The sequence below is a fragment of the Takifugu rubripes genome, chromosome 4 (assembly GCF_901000725.2).
Source record: "Takifugu rubripes chromosome 4, fTakRub1.2, whole genome shotgun sequence".
Lineage (NCBI taxonomy): Eukaryota > Metazoa > Chordata > Actinopteri > Tetraodontiformes > Tetraodontidae > Takifugu > Takifugu rubripes.
Genome location: NC_042288.1, coordinates 15,512,334 through 15,533,993, shown reverse-complemented (window position 1 = coordinate 15,533,993; position 21,660 = coordinate 15,512,334). Strand labels below are relative to the sequence as shown.

General features: G+C 46.8%; 1 protein-coding gene across 5 annotated transcripts in view; it reads left to right on the top strand.

The window, feature by feature from the left end:
• Window positions 1-3,961: 3,961 nt before the first annotated feature.
• The window catches only part of macrod2 (mono-ADP ribosylhydrolase 2), a 283,251-nt gene continuing 265,552 nt past the window's right edge, over window positions 3,962-21,660 (top strand). For 3 of the 5 annotated variants that reach the window (XM_029835488.1, XM_029835487.1, XM_029835483.1), the window contains exons 1-3: window positions 3,964-4,190; window positions 6,133-6,234; window positions 6,491-6,607. In XM_029835488.1, the coding sequence (XP_029691348.1) occupies window positions 4,154-4,190; window positions 6,133-6,234; window positions 6,491-6,607 (256 nt within the window). In that variant the 5' untranslated portion in view covers window positions 3,964-4,153. Of the gene's footprint in view, window positions 4,191-6,132; window positions 6,235-6,490; window positions 6,608-21,660 lie in introns of all 5 variants that reach the window. The other 2 variants (XM_029835486.1, XM_029835484.1) reach the window with 1 other exon arrangement.

Sequence of the window (21,660 nt, the reverse complement as noted above, 5' to 3'; positions counted from 1 at the left end):
TGTTCTCCTTTGTGGCGTTACGCTTTGTATTCTTGCATAAATTACTAGATGTGAGACAGATCAGACACTCTAAAACGTTTCATCAGACATCCCCTTTTATCTTCTTCAGCTCCACAGCTATTTTTAGAAACATTTGTGGATCACAGCTGCAAATCCATAATAATCATGTGATCTTTTCCAGAATAATAGCAAGGGGGTGTTGAGAGGAGAGGGGAAATGGGATGTGCCTTCTGCAAGATGCTGTGAGGCAGCTGCTGAGTAGCCCCTGAAGCAAAACCTATAACACCTTTGCTCATTGCAAGACTAGAAATGCACCGTTGGACATGGTGGGGAGTCATTTCTAACTAAAAGTTAGTTCAAAAGTATATAATTGACTATTTGGGGCTTTTTTTCTGCAAAGAATTAGACTGTAAATTCATATCCACTGGAGTCTCTCTCCAGTGCATTAAACTTGAATTCTTACTTTTAATTAATCCAACATCATAATTACTCAGCCTCGGTCTAGGATTGTTGCATTAATACCATATCTTTTAAAAATACTCTCCATAGCAACAGCAACAGTTTCACCTGGGAATGTTTCCTGATCAAAGCGGACCCTAGATCAATATCAGGCCCAGCACTTTTATCTTTATTGTTTGCGGAGCAGCTGGGTGGGCGTAACACAACTAACGCAATCTTTAGTCCTAATGTGCAGCTCAATGTTGTTTTCCTTGGATCACATCAACAGAGATGAAAGAGCTCCTCTGAGCATTCAGTGAGAAGAGAGCTGCTGCTGCGGGGGGGGGGGGGGGGGGGGGCAGCTGACCTTCCACGAGCATTGTGTGGTTTCCAACATCAGATCTGCATGAAGTCTGAGCCAATCTGCTCTTCATTGTGAATGTGAAAACCACGCGATTAGGCGTGTGATTAGAATTAATGCGGGGGTCTTTTCTGCCAAATTAAACTGAGAAAAAAACATTTCGACGCGCGTCGGGAGCCAAAATCAACTTTCCTAAAGGTAAAATCCAACAATTAAGAGTGATCTCTTGCAGTTCAGGTTGCTAATCCTTTTCCTCTCATGCGGAAAAGTGCAGAATCCTTTTGAGAAAGGAGCAATATTCAGCTGGCCAACATCATAGCTGCTCATTTGGACGATTCATTTGTGTTAATAGCACAATAAATAACCTTTGAACAGAATAAAAGAGGTCTCCACCTCTCTGTTTCTCTTTGATTTATGAAGAAAGAGGGGGACCGGTGTCCAAGACAAAACACGCTCCCATTATCCTTCAGGAACCTGTTTATGGAAGCCTTGGCAATCAGGATCACTGTCGCGCACACGCTTTGAACATCCGAGCATGCTGAACATCTATGCACACTAAATCTATTCAAGTGGGGGTCAACAAGCGATCAGGAAGGAGCTCCCGCTGCTTGGGGCAGCCGGAGAACAGGCACGCTCTGGTGTGAAGAAACGAGGTGGATGGGACCTTTATTAAATGGAGTAAAATAAACAGAAGGGAGGCACCTCAGCACGTGTTGTTACAGCTACAAGCCACAGGAATCCTGCAGGAAGAGAATACTCACAGTGGGGAGCGTTCTAATCCGACCACAAACCTGTTCTCAAAACCTAGACTCAACAAAAAGAGCCAACGCTAAACTGCCAAATTCACTTCACCTCTGACAGGCTCGACTTGTGGCTGTGGTGTACAACTAGAGCTCTGTTGTTGAGGGCGTCAAGGTCGGAAATACTGTCAGTCTGCACAGATTTTACTGAAACCCCCCAAATTCACACATAACTCAACGTGACCTTGCAATTTGACCTCGCTTTTACAATTCAATCCCACGCTGATGCATTCTTGGGCTTTGAGCAGGTAGAATTGGCAGTTTTGTTTGTTGAAGGGTGTTTGGCTGATATCACAGACCAGTGTGATAAAAGAACAAAGGCCCAGATGCGCACGCCTCTCAGAACGCCTTTTATCTCAGCTGCAGCTCACACGTGTGGGGCACATGAGCCCGATTCAGATGGGAACCGTTGATTTGAGCAGACAAATGTTTGACTGAGCTGGTTGAAAAGGAAAACAACAAACCTCAAAACTATTAGAATCGTAATGTTCAGTGTCAAAGAAAGCAGCCAGGGTGCAGATCGTCTGGACTACAACTATAAATATGTGTGTGAGTAATTTGGCCGGAATCATCTTCAAAGCTGTTTAACAAATCTCTCTGGGTGAAGACTGTCAAAACTGCATTGGATTAATTATTGTACTGACTGAGCTCATTCAGGGTGAAGGTGCATCCGCTGGCCTCGTTTCCCTGTGCTGAAACCATGACGACGCGACTTGGCTCTAGTCTTAATCAAACAGAGCATCTTCTCTTCTGTACAAATTAACCGATGTAAGGTGATCAATTCACCACAAACAGCCTGCAAATCTGATTTCTTTCCCCTCCTGTTTGTCAGAACATTGTCTGAATTTTATCCCCGTATGACTCGATGCAAAATGCCAAAAACAATTTGCTTAAAATCTATGGAAAATAAACCCCCAAACTTTTAGTCACACAAAGCAAAAGACACTTCGATAAAAGTTAAAATGTAACTTACATAGTTAAAACTTCTGTACCTGTATGTAAAATACGTCTGTATTTGAACACTCAATGAAATAGGAATACTTAAAATTGGATTATTTGGAGTCTGTGCTCTTGAACAAAAGCGTTTATATGACTTTTGCGGGCGGTTTTGGAGCAATTTTGTTACATACGCGCCCTCTAGCGGCGCATGTGCGGCATCGCAGGCAGCCGTTTGGCTGCAGAAAGCGATTTTAATTGCGTTATTGTGAGGTCTGGCAAGAGGACATGTGAAAATGTGTCACGAAATGTAACACAGAATAATATTTTTGGAATGCAATTGTTGAAGATGCAGTGGAACAAATTTCGATATTACACGGGTAAATGATTAATTTCTGTGGCAGAAATGTGAATTGATAACTTCTTTATTTCCTAACATCCCAGTGAGATAAAGATCTTTAATTTGACTGTAATATGAACCACACGCCAACTGTTTTACAAGATTGCTACACTGAATATACACCTTTTCACTTCTATACAAGCAACAAGCAACAGCAATCTGATGCAAGGTTTAAATATAACATATTTGTTATTGCTCACACCTACACTGCCAGATTGGTCATAACGTTATTGATGCATTCGTGCCAACACCTTGGCTAAGCTTGGCTGATGCTGACGCATAAACTGGTTAAAATCCGCTTGAATTCAGATCAAAAAGAAGGGTGCATTTTGCTTCAAATGTTCCACTCTGAGATGATGTGAGTATTTTCAGGAGCAGATGGGTCTGGACCAGAACAGAGACGACAGAAGGCAGGCTCTGGAACAGCCTCTATAATATGACACCCTAACTACCACCAGTCTGGATACGCCTATGAAATACTCTTTTATTCCATAAACAATGACAGTTAATATTATATTATGTTGATGAATCTACGACAAAGTTCTGTCTCCATTTTGCTTTCTGAAACAGTTGTTTCGGAAAAAAAATCAAACAATGGAAAATAAATAGATATGAAACAATGGCATTTGGATGTCACAGTACATCTGCATTGGAGATTATTGGACCAAGGCATGAATTTATCCATGACTGTTGTACCATGTATAATTAATGCCAGCTTTTTGCTTCAAATTCGAAATAATAGTAATATACAAAAACACGCTAAACCAATGTGACATCATATTAAGTTTGGATTTCTGTCCCCGACCTAAAAGGGTCGTTTCCTGCCAAAGTTTACTTGGGAAACTGTTCTCTGCAGTTCAAGTCCAAGAATCCCGGTTTCCCCCGTCAGGACACCAGGGGGCGGGCTCTACGGAGAACAGCCAATCAGCGCGTCGTACGTTTGATCGACACGTCATTTGGACGAATCAACCAATCGCTTCCTTGTTCACAACAGCCAGTGACTTGGCCGCAATGTGCACATATAATTTCAGGGGCAGTGAGGCTAGGTTGATCCGGCAGAAAGCCTCAGAATTTTGACAGCTTCACAGGTGAGACAAGCGTCCAGGGGCTGTTTCACTCCTCGGTTCAGTTTTTTATTCTCCCGGAGCACCACTCACTGTGAGCCTGGGGTTGTCACAGTCAAAAAGCAACCACTCGAAGTCCAACCATTCCGGCAGCATGAGCAAAAAGAAAAAGGACTGGAAGACTGAAAAAGGTAAGGCTTGTTTTGAGGTGGAATAAGGCTATCATCCTCATCCTCACCACCATCCTCTTAAATGGCAGACAGCAGGAATTCTACCCTGAGACTGGGAGACTCTGGCCGCCTCCGTTCGCTACTTCAGCCGTTCCCGACGTTACCGCGGTGTTGCTTCACTTTGGCCAACAATAGTAGCCTCCATCTGTGTTTAGCAGCATCTAAAGCTTCCTAGTGCGTTTCACTAGAGTCCTCATTGTTGTTGGAGCAGTCAGCACCCCCCACGTCCCTCTGTGGGGAAGCAGTTATCTTCACAACACGCATTTCACATCACTACTTTAAAGATTCCCATCCGAACAATAGCAAGAAAGTGCTTCTTTATTCAGGTATCGGTGAATTAACCATCATTCTGTCCTCCACACGTGAGCAGTGTGATGCTAACCGTGTGCACAGAGACCTGTTGTTCGGGAATAGTTGGGAATAAAGACACCATGAGTAGCATCAGTAAGCCTCTGATCACGTCCTGAAGGGAGAGAACTTTGCTTCAGCTAAAACTCCAGACTGTTGCTAATCTGATGAAGTTTTAGCTTTTAGTTTCAGTTTTGCAGCCACATCCACGAGCCTCAGGTTGGATCCAGGTGACCCCTGGGTCATTTAGAGCCTCAGGCTCAATTTAATCCAATCCTCATCATAATTAGAATTATGATTATTGGTAAAACCCCTAATGAGCTGGTAGAGAGCGATCACGCCACAGTGAGTTAAATCTCTCAGAGCTCCTGAAACATGCGAAGGGCTTTAAAAATGGCCCAAAAGAAAAAGTCAAACTTTACAATTAACTCCATAATCTGTACACTTTGTGTTTGTTATATATCATTAATTTTTTCCTGGGAATAATCCTGGACACACACCAAAATCCTTTTCTCAGACATTCATCCTGATCATTCACATCGGATCCTCTGATCCTCTCATGAAGGAAATAGTTGCTCTCTGATCCAGAAATCAAGTAGAAAAGAACTCATTTGATTCAAAATTAGATACTAAAATTTGTAAAAGAAAGAACAAACATTATGCTTGAATATAGCCTTTGGAAATCTAAGCTAAGAAAGTTGTCTTAAACCACATAAAGAGTCCTAATCTCTGGTTCTTTGAGAAGCACAGATGTTTAGTACTTCTTTTCTGTAGATCTGCTGACCCACCACTTTAGTCTTCAGATTTAGCCCCTTTGGCGCTGGCTGATGCTGACCACCGACCCTGTACACCGATAAACCTTCCCCTTCAGGTCCTTTAATAAAAATGGCTTCATGCTTTTGCCCGTTACTGGCAGCCCTCCCCACGATTAGCCCGTCCAGCTGCGAGGGTCACTCTCACCATGTACATCTCTGAGAACATGATCTGCCACGCAGCAGGAACGTGGGTGTCAGCCAGTTACCCTTGGAGCGTGTTGGAGAAGACCACAGAAACGAAAGGTTGCGTAACTGTGGTCTTAAAGTAGGTACAGCTAGCTTAAAATACGCCGTTACATCACAAAATCCATAGACTGCACAGTTTATAGTCTTTGGCAAGCTATTAAAAAAAGTCCTATCAGACTTGTTGCAGGGGCGGGTCAGCGTGGAGCTGATCCGGAACAACCAGTTCACAGCGTGCAGCGAGGCTTGCGCAACAGGCCGGAGCCTCCCAGCGGGGAGCTCCAACCGGGCGCCGCCTGTGCACGCCAGGCAGTTTGAGTAGAGAAGCCCGACCACGTCCAGCCAAAGATGGAGGGTCGGGAGCAGCCGTGCTGGTTTAAGCCCATCCGTAGGGGACGGCGCCGCTCCCGCTCCCGCTCCCGCTGCTGCACGCTCACTGGCGCCGTGGTGGCGACGAGGCCCAGTGGCGCCGAGTCCAGATGCGGGAGCGCTGCTGCGGGTTCTGTGCACGTGGAGGACTTTTTAAATACACTTTCAAATGGTGGTCACCTTCACAGAGAGGATGCTTCGTCTGGATCAGGATGAGAGACGCAAGGAGTACCGTCGGCAGGACTTTGTGCCCCTGGAGAAGATTCCCAGCTGGAGACAGGAAAATAGATGTGAGTTCAGTTGTTCCACTTCTACCTCTGTGCACACATCATGTTCTTGCTTTCTTACCCCCTTTTCTTTGGAGTTAGGCCAATAAGGACGAAGCCACAGCAGAGTTCACACTATAAACCACAAAGTGATGATAAAGAATCTGCTAGTGCCTGAGCACTTCTGATGGTTTCAGTAATGGATGATGGACGGAGTCCCCGAAATGGCCCATAAATGAATATGTATGTTTCATATTTAATGCAAAGTTTCTCTTTTTAGTTAATGAGGAAGAGGAGGAGCCGGAGCTAACGGGTGAAGGAGGGGGCCTGAGCGATAAAGTGTCTCTCTACAAAGGAGACATCACTGTCCTGGAGGTGGACGCCATAGTCAATGCTGGTAAGGGTTTGACTTCATTCTTCTGGACCTACTTGTTCTGCGTTGAAGAAGAGCAGCACTCGAATGGCGGTTTGCTGCCCTCTGCTGGCAGGAGTGCAGAAGTGCTGCTACTCCGAAAACACCACGGCTTTGATGCTTTGATGCTTAAATGTTTACCGTGATGTTCTGAAGTGTTGAAGCTGTAGGTGGGTTGTACTCCTGCACGCCTCCGCCAATCAAACACAAGGTTAAAGACGGACGATAATAAGCGGCGCTTTATTAATTAGTATTGATTAGATGTGTGTTTTAATGGGCATCTGTTGCATCACATATCCTGAGGGGTTTTGTGGGACGAAAGTGACGATGTAGAATGTGTGTTTTTATAAATCTACTGTTATATAATTTACTGAAGTCACAACCTACACACACACACACACACACACACACACACACACACACACACACACAGCTCTAACTTTGACTCCTGCAGAAGACGCTCGGGATAATTTTGCACCAGATTTAAAGTGGAACTTTGTGCTGCACCTGAGTTGTTTCTGAATGTTTCATACCTTCCTTGTCCCCTGGTGGCATTTGTAATAATGTGCACATTACTGCTCACAAAGCATCCTGTGTGAAATGGATCTTCTATAATTTATGCAAAATTAATAGATGCAAAGCAAAGACTGCTTTGTTGGATATGGCTAATGAATTAAATCTATTATGCAAATGGTTCCACTATGGAGGATAAAATGTCACGACATTCTCCATCATTGTTCCACCTGGTCTCCGTCTCTGTTGGTTTGTTCTGTTCCGTGATGGCGACGGGTACCTGGAACATAAATGTCTCCTCCTTTATCAACCTTTTGGAGATGCACATGTATTCTAAAGGTTTGACTGAAGCTCTGCGGAGGTTAAAATAGAATCTGTTCTCATGTTTATGTAAGACGTCAGCGATATCGAGCAAATTGCACCTATAGATCAACGCCCTCTTTTTATTGCCAGCTCGATATCTAACGGATGAAGGAGGCACGTTGGCCGACGGTGTTGTGTGATTACAGAAATGGGCCGTGTGATTGCCCGGGTTCTGATGGTGCCGCCACAGAGGCCGCTAACGTCTCTGAGGCTGCACCGCTGGAATTGCACCAAAGCTTAGCTGTGAATTGTGATGGGGGAATTTAAAGTGAGTGTTTTGGCACATGTTTCACAAAATGCTGTTATTGTTCTATAAATCAGTGCTGCCGGATCTGTTTTCCCTTCTTTTTACGTTCCCAAACCCGTCTGTATCGTGGCAACTGTGTGAATAATAGTTTGGAGAATGTGAACAAACAGGATGTTGCGGATGTTGGTGACGCGCTGATAAAATCTATAGATTGTCTGTTGGACTTCTTGCCTTTGATCTCAACACCGGGTCCAATCTCGGCGCAGCAGGACTTCCATCCTCTCCTGATGGCGTTGGAATCTGGCCTGAAGAATTGTGGGAAGTTTGGAGTGAAGGATCAATTGTTCAAACACGGAGCGTACCCAGTGTACCTGACATCGGGGTTTATTTCTCTTCCCTCACAGCTTTATATACAGCATAAAGCAAAGGCTCATGGGAGATTTGTCTGACGGGACTTCTGTTGCGACAGCAGCAGTTTCTGGCTGGCAGAGCAGAAGCGTTGATAGTTTCAGGGCCAGCTCGGCCCTGCTGTTATGGAGACCGCCGATTGGCTTTAGAGGGTGTCGCCGTGCTTTATGTCCTCCATTAAAGTTTAATTATTGGGCTCATTGGCTTTTAATTCTCCCTTAATTCTGTTTGGCTGGAGATGGGAGATGTGCTCACACTGTCACCTGGCCCGAGAGCGTGCACGAGCAGGCTGCTGAGACGGCGTGCAAACTGCAGGTGAGGAGTCATGACGTTCAGAAGCGGCGCCGGCAGATGGGCCCGCTTTATCAGAGGGCCCTCATTAGCCCGCCGCCGCCGCCGCCGCCTCAGGTAAAATGACGTTAGAGCCACTTCAGTGTCTTTTGCCCACATTGAAGCGATTTTCCTGGAGGGAACGTGAACGTATCAACAGTTTAGTCTTCAGTTTTTACTCTGATTGCGGTTCTGGTTAACATTCAGATGGTTGTACGAAGCGCGGGGGGGGTGGGGGTGGGGGGTGCTGTCATCTCGTGATGGCTGTTCTAATTATAAACCTGCGCTGACTCCTAATCCATTACCCACTGCTCTCTGGATGAGATCATTGCTTTACAGGAGCCAATTCAGCGAGCGGAGCGATTCGGTCGTGAACGCTATTAAGGAGTCACTGCTGTCCGGATTCCACGGCCGCCGTCACCGGCTGACGAGCGCGGCCTCCTGCGACGGCGAGGAAATTCTGGGCCGGTGGAGGTTGACTTTTACAAGTTTTTCTCTTTGAAACGCGGCCAATCCAGACATCGATCGCGGGTGGCGTGACTGGGAACACGTTGTTTACCTTCACGGTTCATGCATAATGTACCCCGCAGAAGGTCACCTGGCCTCGTCTGACCTGACTGGAATACTGCAACGAGCCAGGCGGATCTGCAGGGTTCTGGGGATGATCGCGGTTGCTAGCACGGATGCTAGCACGGATGCTAGCACGGATGCTAGCACGGATGCTAGCTCGGCCTTGTGCTCCAGGGGCCGTCTGAGCTCGCCGGCGATGTCTTTGCTCTGCCTGAATCCAACACACATTTTTCATTCCAGCTTCCTCTAAATGGACAAAAGCTTCATTTTTCCTGTTGAGATCTGACTCGGAATATCACGCTCTCCTGCTCTGTCAATGCTAATGCACTTGTCAGATTCATTTGGCTTCGTTCAGATCTTTTTTTTATTTTTGAAGCCGTTGTCGTGGAGTTTTCCAAGGCCAAACAGCGGCGTCCCATTTGTGATTCCTCTTTCACGTTTTTACGTCTCTTAACGATTAACGAAGCTTTGGCCTTTTGGATCGGCTCCCCCGCTGTTTAAGATCTCACGGGTGTAAACTCTCCATTAGCTTCTCTGTCAGGCCGAGGAGGCTCAACACGCGCAGCCCCCGGAGACGCCGGCGCTGCGTTCCTATTCCTCCGCACGCTCGCTCCCAGAACCGTGACCTCGGGGAGCAACTAGCTCCTCCCCTTCGCTGCCTGTTGTGCACGGCGATGCACAGGCGCACGCTTGAGGCTGACGCTGAGGACGGTTGTAACTTCTGGAGCAAACTTGTGATTGCTACACTGTCACATTAAGAATGAAAATCGATGTGTGTGAGTGAGGGAGCGTGCTGCTCTGTTGAACAGTGAAATGACTCTGGTGAGAGGGCTGCACCGGCGTCTCCCCGTAATCGCATCATCTTTAAGGGGGGATGCGGCGCCAGTCGAGCCTTTTCCCCCCCACGACCCAGCGTGTTAATATCAACTGAAGGGACGGAGCAGCCCCTGAACCAGGCGGAGTATTTAGTCGGTGTTTGTCTCTGCTTCAAACAGGTTCACCATTGTTGTTCTCTGGGAGGGGGCGGGGCTAATGGAAGCTAACGATGGGAGTCTTTCTCGGCGTATCTGGTCGGCACAAACGCCTCCCGTTGCTTTGGCTGCCGACTTTGTCTGACTTTTGTTTTCTTCCCACTCTAACGTAGCGTGACCTTGGCCACGCCTTCACCACCTTAACCCAGGTCCCCTTGACAAAACCCATTAAGCAGACAGATAACCACAGTCTTGTCAGGGCCATGAAAGTCACTCTTTGTGTGTGAGGAACGCTGGCCAATATTTAACAGGAACGCACTCATTCAGCTCCAATACCTGTGGGGAGGGAATTTAGTTGTCATTGTCAAGGTCAGGAAGCCTTTGTTTGTCCCTGTTTTTCTTCTGAGCCGCCTTCTGCTGCTTCTGTTCTGCTAATCTCCACCTCGCCGCGTTCTGCCGCGCACACACCGGACCTCATCCATCAGGCTTGTTAGGAACCGGGAATGTATTCACGCGCGGGCTGTTCTGAAGGAGCCTCTCAACACCTTCTGTTGGTTTACTCCTTTGTCCCACACAAACGAGGTGGGGACCTCTCCACACCTGAGGAAGGATGTCTGACAGAAAAGGGTGAAATGTTGACCACATCAACATTTACTGTTGGTATTAGTTAAAAAATAGCACAGGGTGATTATTTTGAATGTGGAAATGTTACAAAACCGTCCTTGTGTGCCATGACTTTAGTGTTATGCGATTTAATGAATATGAAAAACCAAACTTTGATTTAACAGGTAACCAACAAATGTGGACGCAGCACCCTTGCTTATATGGTGGGTGGCCGGCAGGGGGCACTGTTACTCTAAAGAACGTCCCAGGGAGCAGTTTGAGAGGTGGGAGGATGGGGCTGCTTCTGCATTTTCAAATGATTAGTTTTTATTTTCATTTGCTGCTTCCTCTTCATAGACGTTCAGAAGCGTCTGAGGTAGCGGCCGTAAAATGCCAAAACATCAAGCAATCTCTTTTAGAGTCTGTTTTTGCCATTTGGTCTATTTTGGGGGGGGGGGGTTTGAGAAGATGGCAACAAGTCTGCTGCGTCGCGCGGGGTTCCAGACATGCAGAGCATCTTTTGAATGTTCCAGCCCCTGCGCCCGTCCATCTTATGCACAAAGATGGGGTGAGATCTTTGATCTGTGCGGGGATGAGGAGCCATGGGCAAAGAGTGAGTGTTTATTAGGCGGCAGAAGCAGCGGCGGGAGAAATCTGACGGCCGACTGCGTCTCGCCACCACGCGGACGGCGTGCCCGGCGTGATCGCCAGCAGGCGATCCGCTGTCCTCCGCGGCGCTCCTGTCTGAGCTCCAGCCCGCTCTCCCGCTGCTGTTGCCCCCCCCCCCAGCGTTGGTCTCCATTCGTACTTCATTTTGGATTTGTTTCAGTTAATCTCTGGTCCTACAAGAATTGTCAAGCTTTGCAGAAGCAAATAAGCCGTGCACACAGAGCAGGGAAAGCGTGCACGTTGGCTGAAATACTAATGAGTTATGTTCTCTGTAACAGGCCTGCTGCCGCGGCAACAGCCCCAGCACAGGTTAGGGTAGAGGCAGATGGGCAGACAACCTCTCTTTTGAGAGGGCACGCCTTGGTTAATATGAAGCATCCTTGAATATGTGCCCCTGTTGTTGCTGCAATGAATTAGTTTGCTATTACTGTGACTAAATTTCCCTCCAAATTCCACCAAGAATATGAATTCTTAATGAGATAGGAAATTGCATCTTCCCCGCTGGTCTCCTGTTTGCTAAACAGAGAAAAAGCGAAACATCCTTCCACATAAGAAGACCTTAAGCAACTGAAATGAAAGGCTGTGATGTTTGCTGCATAGCTTTAAATGAGAATACAATTCCTATAACCCAGGGCACTTCATTCAATATTTGTGAGCACGTATGAGTTTCTCTCAAAGTTGGGGAACCAGGGGCTGTGCTCATAAATATAGCTCTCAACTGGCCATTTTGGATGCATTTTAAATGAACCCATGTTTCTCTCCCTGCTCCTAAACTTTGAGAAGTTTGGCTGTTTGGTCAGGGAATAAATCTGGAGGAGGCAGTTTAACATAAATCATGCCAACTCTGTTATTACTGTTCTTAGATGCATCCAACTCATCAGTCTACATCCCGAGGACACTTTTCTTTTTATTATTTTCAGCTGTTTGTGTGCTCAGATGATTTTCATGTTTTGCCTCCTGATACACGTTCAGTGCTTTTTAATAAACGGCTTTCTTAAATATTTAAATTAAGGGTTTAGGAATGTGAGTGGACTCAAAAGGATGCAAATAATGAACGTACAAACTGCTGAAACGAGGCATCGGTTGTTACCGTGTGGACTTGGGTGCGTTGCCATGCTAACAGCACCAAAAAAGGGACCGGGTTCCTACTGATCTGATCCGTGATCGGCCTTGAAAGATCACCGCTGAGGCAGGAGAAACGCGGCTCCTCCAGGACTTTGTGGGCTTAAGAAAATGGGAGGAACGTGATTTCAGATGGTTTCGGGTCCAGATAATTGACAGATATTCCAAAATCAACCCCGCGACAGCGTGGGTGGGTTGGAGAAGCGGTCGGTGCCCTCTCGGTCTGAAGAAATGACCTGGTGAGATTTTTAATTGAAAATCCTTCAGCTATTGTGCGGCCATATTGAAAACACTCCCGGCAAATACAGGAGCTCCATCAGCGGCTCTCCGGGGGCTGGCGCTCTGCGTATGCTAATGAAGGGCCAACTGGACGTACTGCGAGATAAATTTTCCTTCTGTTGACACAAGTGATTGTGTGGTTACTGTAGGGCTTAGGGAATGTGGACTCATTATAGACAAAGACCTCCATTCAGCGGAACGGTAATAGAGACGAGGCTAGGTCCTGTTGGCTATGATTAACGGTGAGCTTTATGTGAAACGTCTGGCTGATATGAGTCTATTAAGCCTGATTGAGTTATTATATTCCACGGGTTTGCAGCTTACAAGCTGGTGTTTAATGTAACCACCCAGCGCACAATGAGTCCTAATGAACGGCCATCAGTTTTGCACAGCCAGGACGCCACTGGACTCATTTACGAGCACGACTGTGTTTGTTAGAGACCCCGGTTGGAGTGTTGAGCATTCCACAAATGTAACGTTTGCTTCTCGCACTGAACATTGAGTCAGAGCTGCTAATCAACGCGGCGAGATTTGGTCGACCGGAGGTGCTGATGGAGCGCCACCACCGCGAGGATTTCCCAGACACGGGGAGGCGTGGAGCTGGAGCGGAGCTTAGAGGTGGTTAATGCAGCAGGGTCCAGAAGGTCGCCCAAGTAGAGCAGCTATAGACAAGCTGATGATCTCTTCTAATGTACGGGGGGATGGGGGGGGGGGGGGGGGGCGTTCAGGACCTGACATGGAGGCGGCTCGACCTCAAACAAAATGCATTTGTTTAACCTCGCTCAGCTGTGGAGCTGTAATGGGATGATGGGCTGCTGCCATTAGCATGATGAAATGGACAAATAAGTGACTTTAGCCAAGCCCACTGGAGTAAGCGGCGGCAATTTGACCGGCCTTTGATGCTTCAGCTGGCTACGGAAGCAGTTTAATCTCTTTAATAGAATCTTTGTCCCATGTCCGTGCACAAACAAATCAGATTAAGCTCCCAAATGAGGTGAAGACGGTTGGTGTGATGGAACAGAGGTCCCAACCCTGGGAGGCGCTGGGATTCGATGGCAGGTGGAAAATAAACCCTCCTTTAAGTTTTGAACATAGTTTAAATAGCTCTTGCAAGCATCCTGGTGCATTAACAGCTTATCTTGATGACAATAAACGGGTAAATAGGTCAAATTAAGCAGAGTTAAGAAAGCTGGTGCTCGGTACCTGCTCAGGAACTCCCTCTTTATCTGGGTTGCCGCATTATTGTCTTGAGCTTCAGCATAAGCGTGAAACTAATTATACCTCGAGTGGCTGAAAGTCTGGTTGTTAAACCGTCGGCTCCTAACCAGCTTCCGCAGAGTCCTCTCTTTGATATGAGCTGTTAGGAAGTGATCCTCCGTCCCCCACTGATTTGTAAGGATGTGATTTGCTCCGGATGAAAGCGGATGAGGAAAAAGTGCAGTAAGGGAGAAAATCTTGTGTTCCTCCTCTCGCTTTTTTTGGTCCTGAATTGTGCCACTTATAGAGACGCGAAGACGAGGTGCAAAAGACTGTGTATTAATAGGGACGCTTTGAGATGCTGCCAGGCAGTGGCGGCGGGGGGCGGGGCGGGGGGGAAATAAATAAGAAGAGGTCCCGACAGGTATGAAAGTCTGAGCAGGATGTTGTTGTCTACGCTGCCCAGTTGAATTCCCCGTGTCCCCTGGTACTCAGGTGCCGTGTGACTCCCCAGGGGGCCCCGCGGGGCCCTTGAACATGCACCTCTTTTCATTTGAGGGATGTTTATCAAGGTGCAACCATTCAGTTCTTTAGTATTCTGCATGGCTAAAGACAAGTTTTGGGTCCAAGAAAAACGAGAGCAGCGCAGCTTTTACAGCCTTAAAACGATTGTTTGCACTTTCTAATGATGCGGTTACAATCAAGTTGCACCTAATTATATTTGCCAGTCGCTAGAACTCATCCTAATTGGTGCTTCCCCGCGCTGTTCTGCTCCAGTTCTCTTCTGTTATATCACAGAAGTGTAGAAGTGAGTCGTGATTGATCTGCTGGCATCAGAAAATCGTTCAGTCGTGACTAAAAAGCCTCCTCGCGTCTACGAGCGGATGATAAAGCGGCGTTGTAATTTTAGCATTAGCGCCATTATATAGGCTGCTGCCTTTGGGGTAATTATCGGATCTCACGAGCTTCCCTGTGTATCTGCTGTTAAACCTCGTCTCTCTTTTTGCCACCTTTGTAAACGTTGAGAGCGATGGATTAACTGAGCAGGACGATTGGTTTTGGACCTGCTGAGAGGCTCGTGGGTGCATCGGCATCGTCAGGTTTTCTGCCTAATGTTGCGTTGGTACAAAGTTCTGTGCAGCTCTGGATCATCTTTAAAGGCCCAACCAACATTCATTTTAATCGTTCCAAGATGTGAGCAAACAATTGAAGTGACAGAAATCCATCAAAATCACATTTTCAGCTCATGCAATGAGCAACGCTCGTTGTTGTTTCCACCGTTTGGCTCTTTGTTTTTGTTTTATTGCTTAAAGAAGTTGGTCACCTCCAAAAATCATCTCTGAGGAACTAATCCTGACTAAAAAAGGATTAGTCAGCATGATGATTGTAATTCTAAGCACAAAGGCATCAAAAAGAGAAGAAAACATGAAAGTAGGAAAGGTATTATTCCAGATTCCTGATCCAGAATAAATGGCGTGAAAAGAAGCGGCGACGCTGACCAACAATTCCTTCGCTACCTAACGTGGCGCTCAGCCGGCTGCTGCCGCTCTGTATCGAATCCAGAGAAAAGTGCTCGGCGGGGTTGGAAAACGGACTCATTTCTGACTTCTGGAAGCTCAGAATTCTGCTTCCATGTCCGGAGCGGCTGGTGACCAGAACACGGATTCATTGTTCTGTTGGACTCATGCAGGCTGCCACTGGATCATCAGTCATGCTGCAGGTTCTGTCAAGCTGAGGAAAACAGACCCAGACCTGCTTTGTAGCTGCGTCCAGGAAGAACGCCCCCCCCCCCCCACACACACACACACACACACACAGGAGGAGCCATGGCCGCCGTCCTCTGAGAGCCTCGTTATGATCAGCTGTGTTTAGGCTGTAAAACACCAGCTGACATTTCAGCCATCACTCCCACACCCCAACGTTAGATGTTAACACGTTCTTTATGTGGTCTGCTACAGGGCGCAGAAGCTCAACCTAATCTGCATTTTATCGGCTTTTTGTGCCACGTCGGAGGATTATTGAGCGTTCAACAGGTAGCGAGGTGCGACAAAACTTTAACGAGGCAGTTATTTATTTGTTGTCTGTTTTCTTATTGAATATCTGTGAAGCTCCAGAGACGGATGATGTCGATGCCCGAATGCTCCCACTTTTCCACGAGATTGTCAGTTATTTAGCATAAATTACTGAACTATTGGGCTTTGATGTGGCCTGAGCATCTGAACTGTATTATTGCTTTTACATTTCTTCATAATGAATCCGTTACCTGTAATTCAGAGTTCGTCTGGACGTCAGCGTCGGCCTTTGCACGTCTGTTGCGCAACATGTAAAATATCAGCATTCATTATCCAGAAGAGAGAAGATGTTTTTGAAAAAGGAGAATGTTGGTGGTCAAGAGCCCAGGTGATATTTCATTAGTTCAGAGCACTACAACACTAACTCGCTCTCTAAGGGGCACCTGCCCGCATCAGGGTGGCATCTGAACTTCATTAGGGAAATGGATTCTGTGGCAATTAGTAGGAAATGTATTTTATCATGCACTTAACCTTTGATTGCTTTGGTTTTAAGTTTGACACGGTTTACTTTTTCAATTAGCCAACTTTGCCGGCTCCGCGGCGCCGTGTCCCATGGGCACCGTGCACGAGGCAGAAACCTCGAAGAGAGGAGGAAAAATTAGGGGACCTTTTTGTGGCAAATCTCCCACTTTAGCATGTAGCTGAGCTCCTCCAGAAGCAGGTGGACGTTCCTCCCTCGTGAGGCTGCAGCTTGTTGGCAACTCGAACGAAGATTTTAAAAAAACAAACCTAAACACTGATTTTTCCTGCTGGTGCAGGAGTGATTGCACATTTGAAACATTCCTTCATACGTTTGTGACCGAGGAGATGTTTTCTCTCCACGGGGGCCACAGCCAGAGACCAGGAGGTGGAAGATAAATAGCTGATGGCTACACTCCCGAGACATTTCTAAACGAGCTGACTGTTTACAGCTGCCTCTTAATATAAGCTGCATGTTTAATAAATGAGACGGCAAATGAAAGCAGCTCTCAGGACGCCACCGTAATGGCCCCTCGGTAGGAAAATCAAATAAAATCATTGGCCAATACTTCTGATCAGAAAAAACAATTCCAAAAGCAACGAATGCCGTAGCACTACTGTAAAAGGATCAATTAAATCCTTTTTTGTGTGTTATCTGCTAACTGGCCTGGTCCCCAAAGGCCTCGGGATGCTATTTTTGTTGCATTAGTGTTTTCTGGTCCATAATGAGGCCTTGGAGCCGTTGTGTTTGTGCTGTTTATCAAGCCTGTCACTCCTGTCCTGACGTTCCAATGAAACCAGTATTAGTATGCAAATGCAACCCTGTCTTAAAAATGCGGAGCTGATAAAACTGTTTTGGCCAAAATGAAGAACTTGTTTCCGTCAGTTACTTTTGACATATTTTAATTTTGCTGTTTGCATATGTTTGGATTTTGGCCTTGAGGTGTTTTATTCTTTCCCGTCACAGCTGAAAATCTGCAGGACCGAACTCCGAAGAACCTTTAATTTGGGCTAATCTTATTTCTGGGAGTGACAAATAAATCCATTTTTCAATGCTGGCAGAGCAATAGGACATTTTCAGACTAATGAATTATTATACAGAGTCTTTTTTATTTAATCTCGCACCATTATCTCCCTGTAAAAGCGAGGTAGACCTCAGGCTTTTCTTTGTGCCACTGGATGGTTATCAGCAACTTTAGATTAGGAAGTGCTGAATTAGCAACGAGTGGACAAAGAAGGAAACTTGCAAGGAATTATCAGGAGGTGGAACAAAAGATCTTACTGGGAAGCCGGCGAGCTCATTAGTTTTCACAGTTAGTGGGAGCAGATGTTGCCTGAAGTTCTTTAGCAAAGAGGGTTTTTAACAGCGAAGCATTTTTCATTCCTCCTAAAAAGATTATTGTTGTTTTCCATCAAGCGTTCAGCCTTCTGAGTTGCTAAGTGTTGTTGTGAGGGCAGGTGTCGCGCCTATGATGCAGAGCCGGGTCGGCTGGAGAAAGACGTGAGCCACCGGCCCTTCTACTGCCCTCCAGACGCCTCAGGCCATCACGCAAACGTGCACCCCCGCCCTCCCCGTGGCCGTAACTCGATAGCTCTCTCCACATCACCCTTCAGCGTCTCAACACCTTCCTACGGGTGAAAAATGCCTCACACCCGGCCGTTCTCCAGGACGGTGACCTGGCGGTGTGGTTCATCACTCTGGGACAAAAAGATCCTTATCAGCCCTGCTGGCCTCTCCTGCCAACCCTCCCTCCCTCCCTCCCTCGCCGCCCTCTCACCTGACGGGCGAGGACTCCTCTGAAACCTAATATTGGTGATATCATCAAGGTGCTGCTTTGTCCTGCTCTTAGGACCCCGAGAGGCCATGTCAAGAAAGGGTGCGTTCGGGGAGCGTCGGACACTTTCTGTGTCTTTAAAGCGATGTGTAACCCAACACCGAAGGAGACAGACGGTGAAACACTGACGGACAAACAGCCGGAGCATGAGAGGGGGGATAATGACGAACGAAGAGGTTAATGCTCCATAACTCATTTTCCTCATTTCAACCCCCAGTAATTCACCAGCATGAAGAAATTCCAAGCGTCCCTCCTGCTAAATCCATTATGTTTCTCTTTTGCATATTTAATGCAGGCCTTAGCTTCCCCACTCCACTTTTAAAAATAATGGATGCATCTATTCCGTTGTGCAGAGGCTCGCCAACGGTAACATTTTTACACAGCAACCAAACTGTAGCGCGTTGGGAAGAATCCATTTCAGACGTACCTATTCCAGCATTTTAGTTTAACAATAATGTGTGAAGGGTTGCGCTGATATTTAATAAAGTGTTTACACGCCTCAGTACTGGGATGGTGTTTAGACTGGTCTGTATTAACTGGACGCGGTGGTTGCCATGTATGCTGGGATGGTGTTTAGACTGGTCTGTATTAACTGGACACAGTGGTTGCCATGTATGCTGGGATGGTGTTTAGACTGGTCTGTATTAACTGGACACAGTGGTTGCCATGTATGCTGGGATGGTGTTTAGACTGGTCTGTATTAACTGGACACAGTGGTTGCCATGTATGCTGGGATGGTGTTAAGACTGGTCTGTATTAACTGGACACAGTGGTTGCCATGTATGCTGGGATGGTGTTTAGACTGGTCTGTATTAACTGGACACAGTGGTTGCCATGTATGCTGGGACGGTGTTTAGACTGGTCTGTAATAACTGGACACAGTGGTTGCCATGTATGCTGGGATGGTGTTTAGACTGGTCTGTATTAACTGGACACAGTGGTTGCCATGTATGCTGGGATGGTGTTTAGACTGGTCTGTATTAACTGGACACAGTGGTTGCCATGTATGCTGGGATTGGTGTTTAGACTGGTCTGTATTAACTGGACACAGTGGTTACCATGTATGCTGGGATGGTGTTTAGACTGGTCTGTATTAACTGGACACAGTGGTTGCCATGTATGCTGGGATGGTGTTTAGACTGGTCTGTATTAACTGGACACAGTGGTTGCCATGTATGCAATGATGCAGCGCAGCAGAGATGCTGTTTAAACTGGGTCTTCTCTGTCACCCAGATTAAGTGATTACAGTCCAATTTCTGTCTTACCTGCCTTACCTTACCTGCTGCATTCAAACCCGCTGCGGGTCCTCGAGGTTGCAGATGGCCTGACGTATTTGTGGGGAAAATGCTCTTGCACAGGGAAATTCCGTGGGGAAGATTCCTTCCTCCGTACTGGTCTCGGTTTGTTTTCCATGGTTTAAGTTCAATTTTCCATTCAGCCGAAGAAAGATAAGCAGACTCCCCGTCACCGCCAGCCCGGCCCGCTCCTCTACTTGAACCTATTAAAATTGCCGTTAGCCTTTCTTTTTTTTTTTAGTGTGGCGGATGATGTAATCATCTTATCATTTATTGCAGGTTAATGTGCGTGAAGTAGGTAAATACTAGCATGACATTTGCACTCTGATGCAGCCGTCTGCCTCCACTCTGCATTAACGGCAAAAACACACACAGATTTATATTCAGGCCCTGGGAGTGTGTTCATAAAGTTTTCATGAGGGTTGAATTAATTTGATCCTAGAAAGCTCCACCATTACGCCTCATATTGTGGCTGTCAACACGCATTGAAAGGCTGAAGATGTATTTGTGACAAGGGCAACCTCATTACGCACCCCTCCCAACGTCTGTCATCGGTACTTGTTTTTTGCTCCGTTCTCACAGTTGCAGGGTGTGTTATCGTCCCGAAACGGTCAATATTTCCTGATTAATCTTCCAGTCTCGTGTTTCAGTACCAGTCCCCGGATCAGAGGCTCAGATTTCAGCTCCGTATCCACTCAGCTGATCAACTAATCACAACAGAGTGCTATAATCAAAGAATCGATGAGCCATTTGCCCATAGTCAATAAGCCACTGTTTAAAGCTGCCAGTTTTGGCTCCCATTTATCACCGAGCTCTGACGGTCGGGCACACAGAACATCCTTTTACACTATCTAACCTAATTATGCGATCAGTGGTTTTTAATCTAGCGCGCTTTGCCCAACAGATAACTGGGCAGGACCAGGACCAGCCTGTTCTCCAGAGGCTTTTAAAAAAAATTGTACACCACCGCAGCAGACTGAAAGACTCATTCGAGACAAAGGTTTTCACAGCGTGTCCATTTTGGGGGTCCATTTTGGGGGGGCTCTGAAGCAGCTGGACGGACGGGGTCAGTTCCCTCTGAACTTCAGGTAAAACTGAAGCGGAGAGAAGTTCATTTCAGGTGGTCGATTGACGGTTAGTCACTGGAGCTATCAAGAGGACGACAGCAGTGCAAGCGAAACAGACCATAATGCTGGGGCAAAAGGGGCAATCTCCAGTCGGAGACATGGCGAACTGATTGGAATACGAAGGCGAACCGTTGGGGCGAGACCACGTGGCTGGATCGTCACTGAAGCCAGGTAAACGTGGAGTTGGTTCAGAGTTCAGGTGGCATCATCCTCAGACCTTAGTGGGCCAGTTACTATGGCAACAGTGTGTGTTTACTACTGTAGGCGCGAGGAGAGATGTTCTGATCTGATGATTATCTCCGTGACACATGGAATTCTGGGTGTTCCTCTGGGTTTCCATTCATGAAGGTGTCATGGCGGTGATAATCTGCCATGCTGCTTCATTTTCCTCACTTATAGCGGGAAAACGTGCACTGCAGCCACCGTCGGGATCATTATGAACTTGCATAATGTATCAAAGCTAAACTTTTAACGCCTCGTTTGAACATTTCGGTGTTTTATAGAAAACGCTGTCAGAGTTGCTGCGCGTCTGTGTTGCAATATTCATGTCGTCCACCAGAATTAAATAAAAGCAAAACAGAATGGCAAAGCAATTTTTTCCCTTTCACTTGTGGAATCGGAGACAAAATGAGGAAGAACATCAAACGCGCTGCTATTATGGCCACAGGCTCCAGACAGTTCTGAAAATGGGGGGAACCAGCAGGCGCTACGTGTCTCACAGTTGCCTTCAGCTGGCTGTTTTTGCATGGCGGCTTTTTGACGTTGCGATCCCGCCCCCCCCTCATGACAAAGACTGTCTCCTTTGGTCACAGGCCAGAGACGGTGTGGCGTGGGGATGAACTAGAGCCATTAGAAGTAGGAAATAGGAAGAAAATGTAGGTCTCTGGTGGACCGGGAGACGGTTGGCCTGGTGAATTTTCCTTTTGGGCAGAACTCGGTGGAACTAAGCTGCTGTCAGGCCAGATGGGGTCTGTCCAC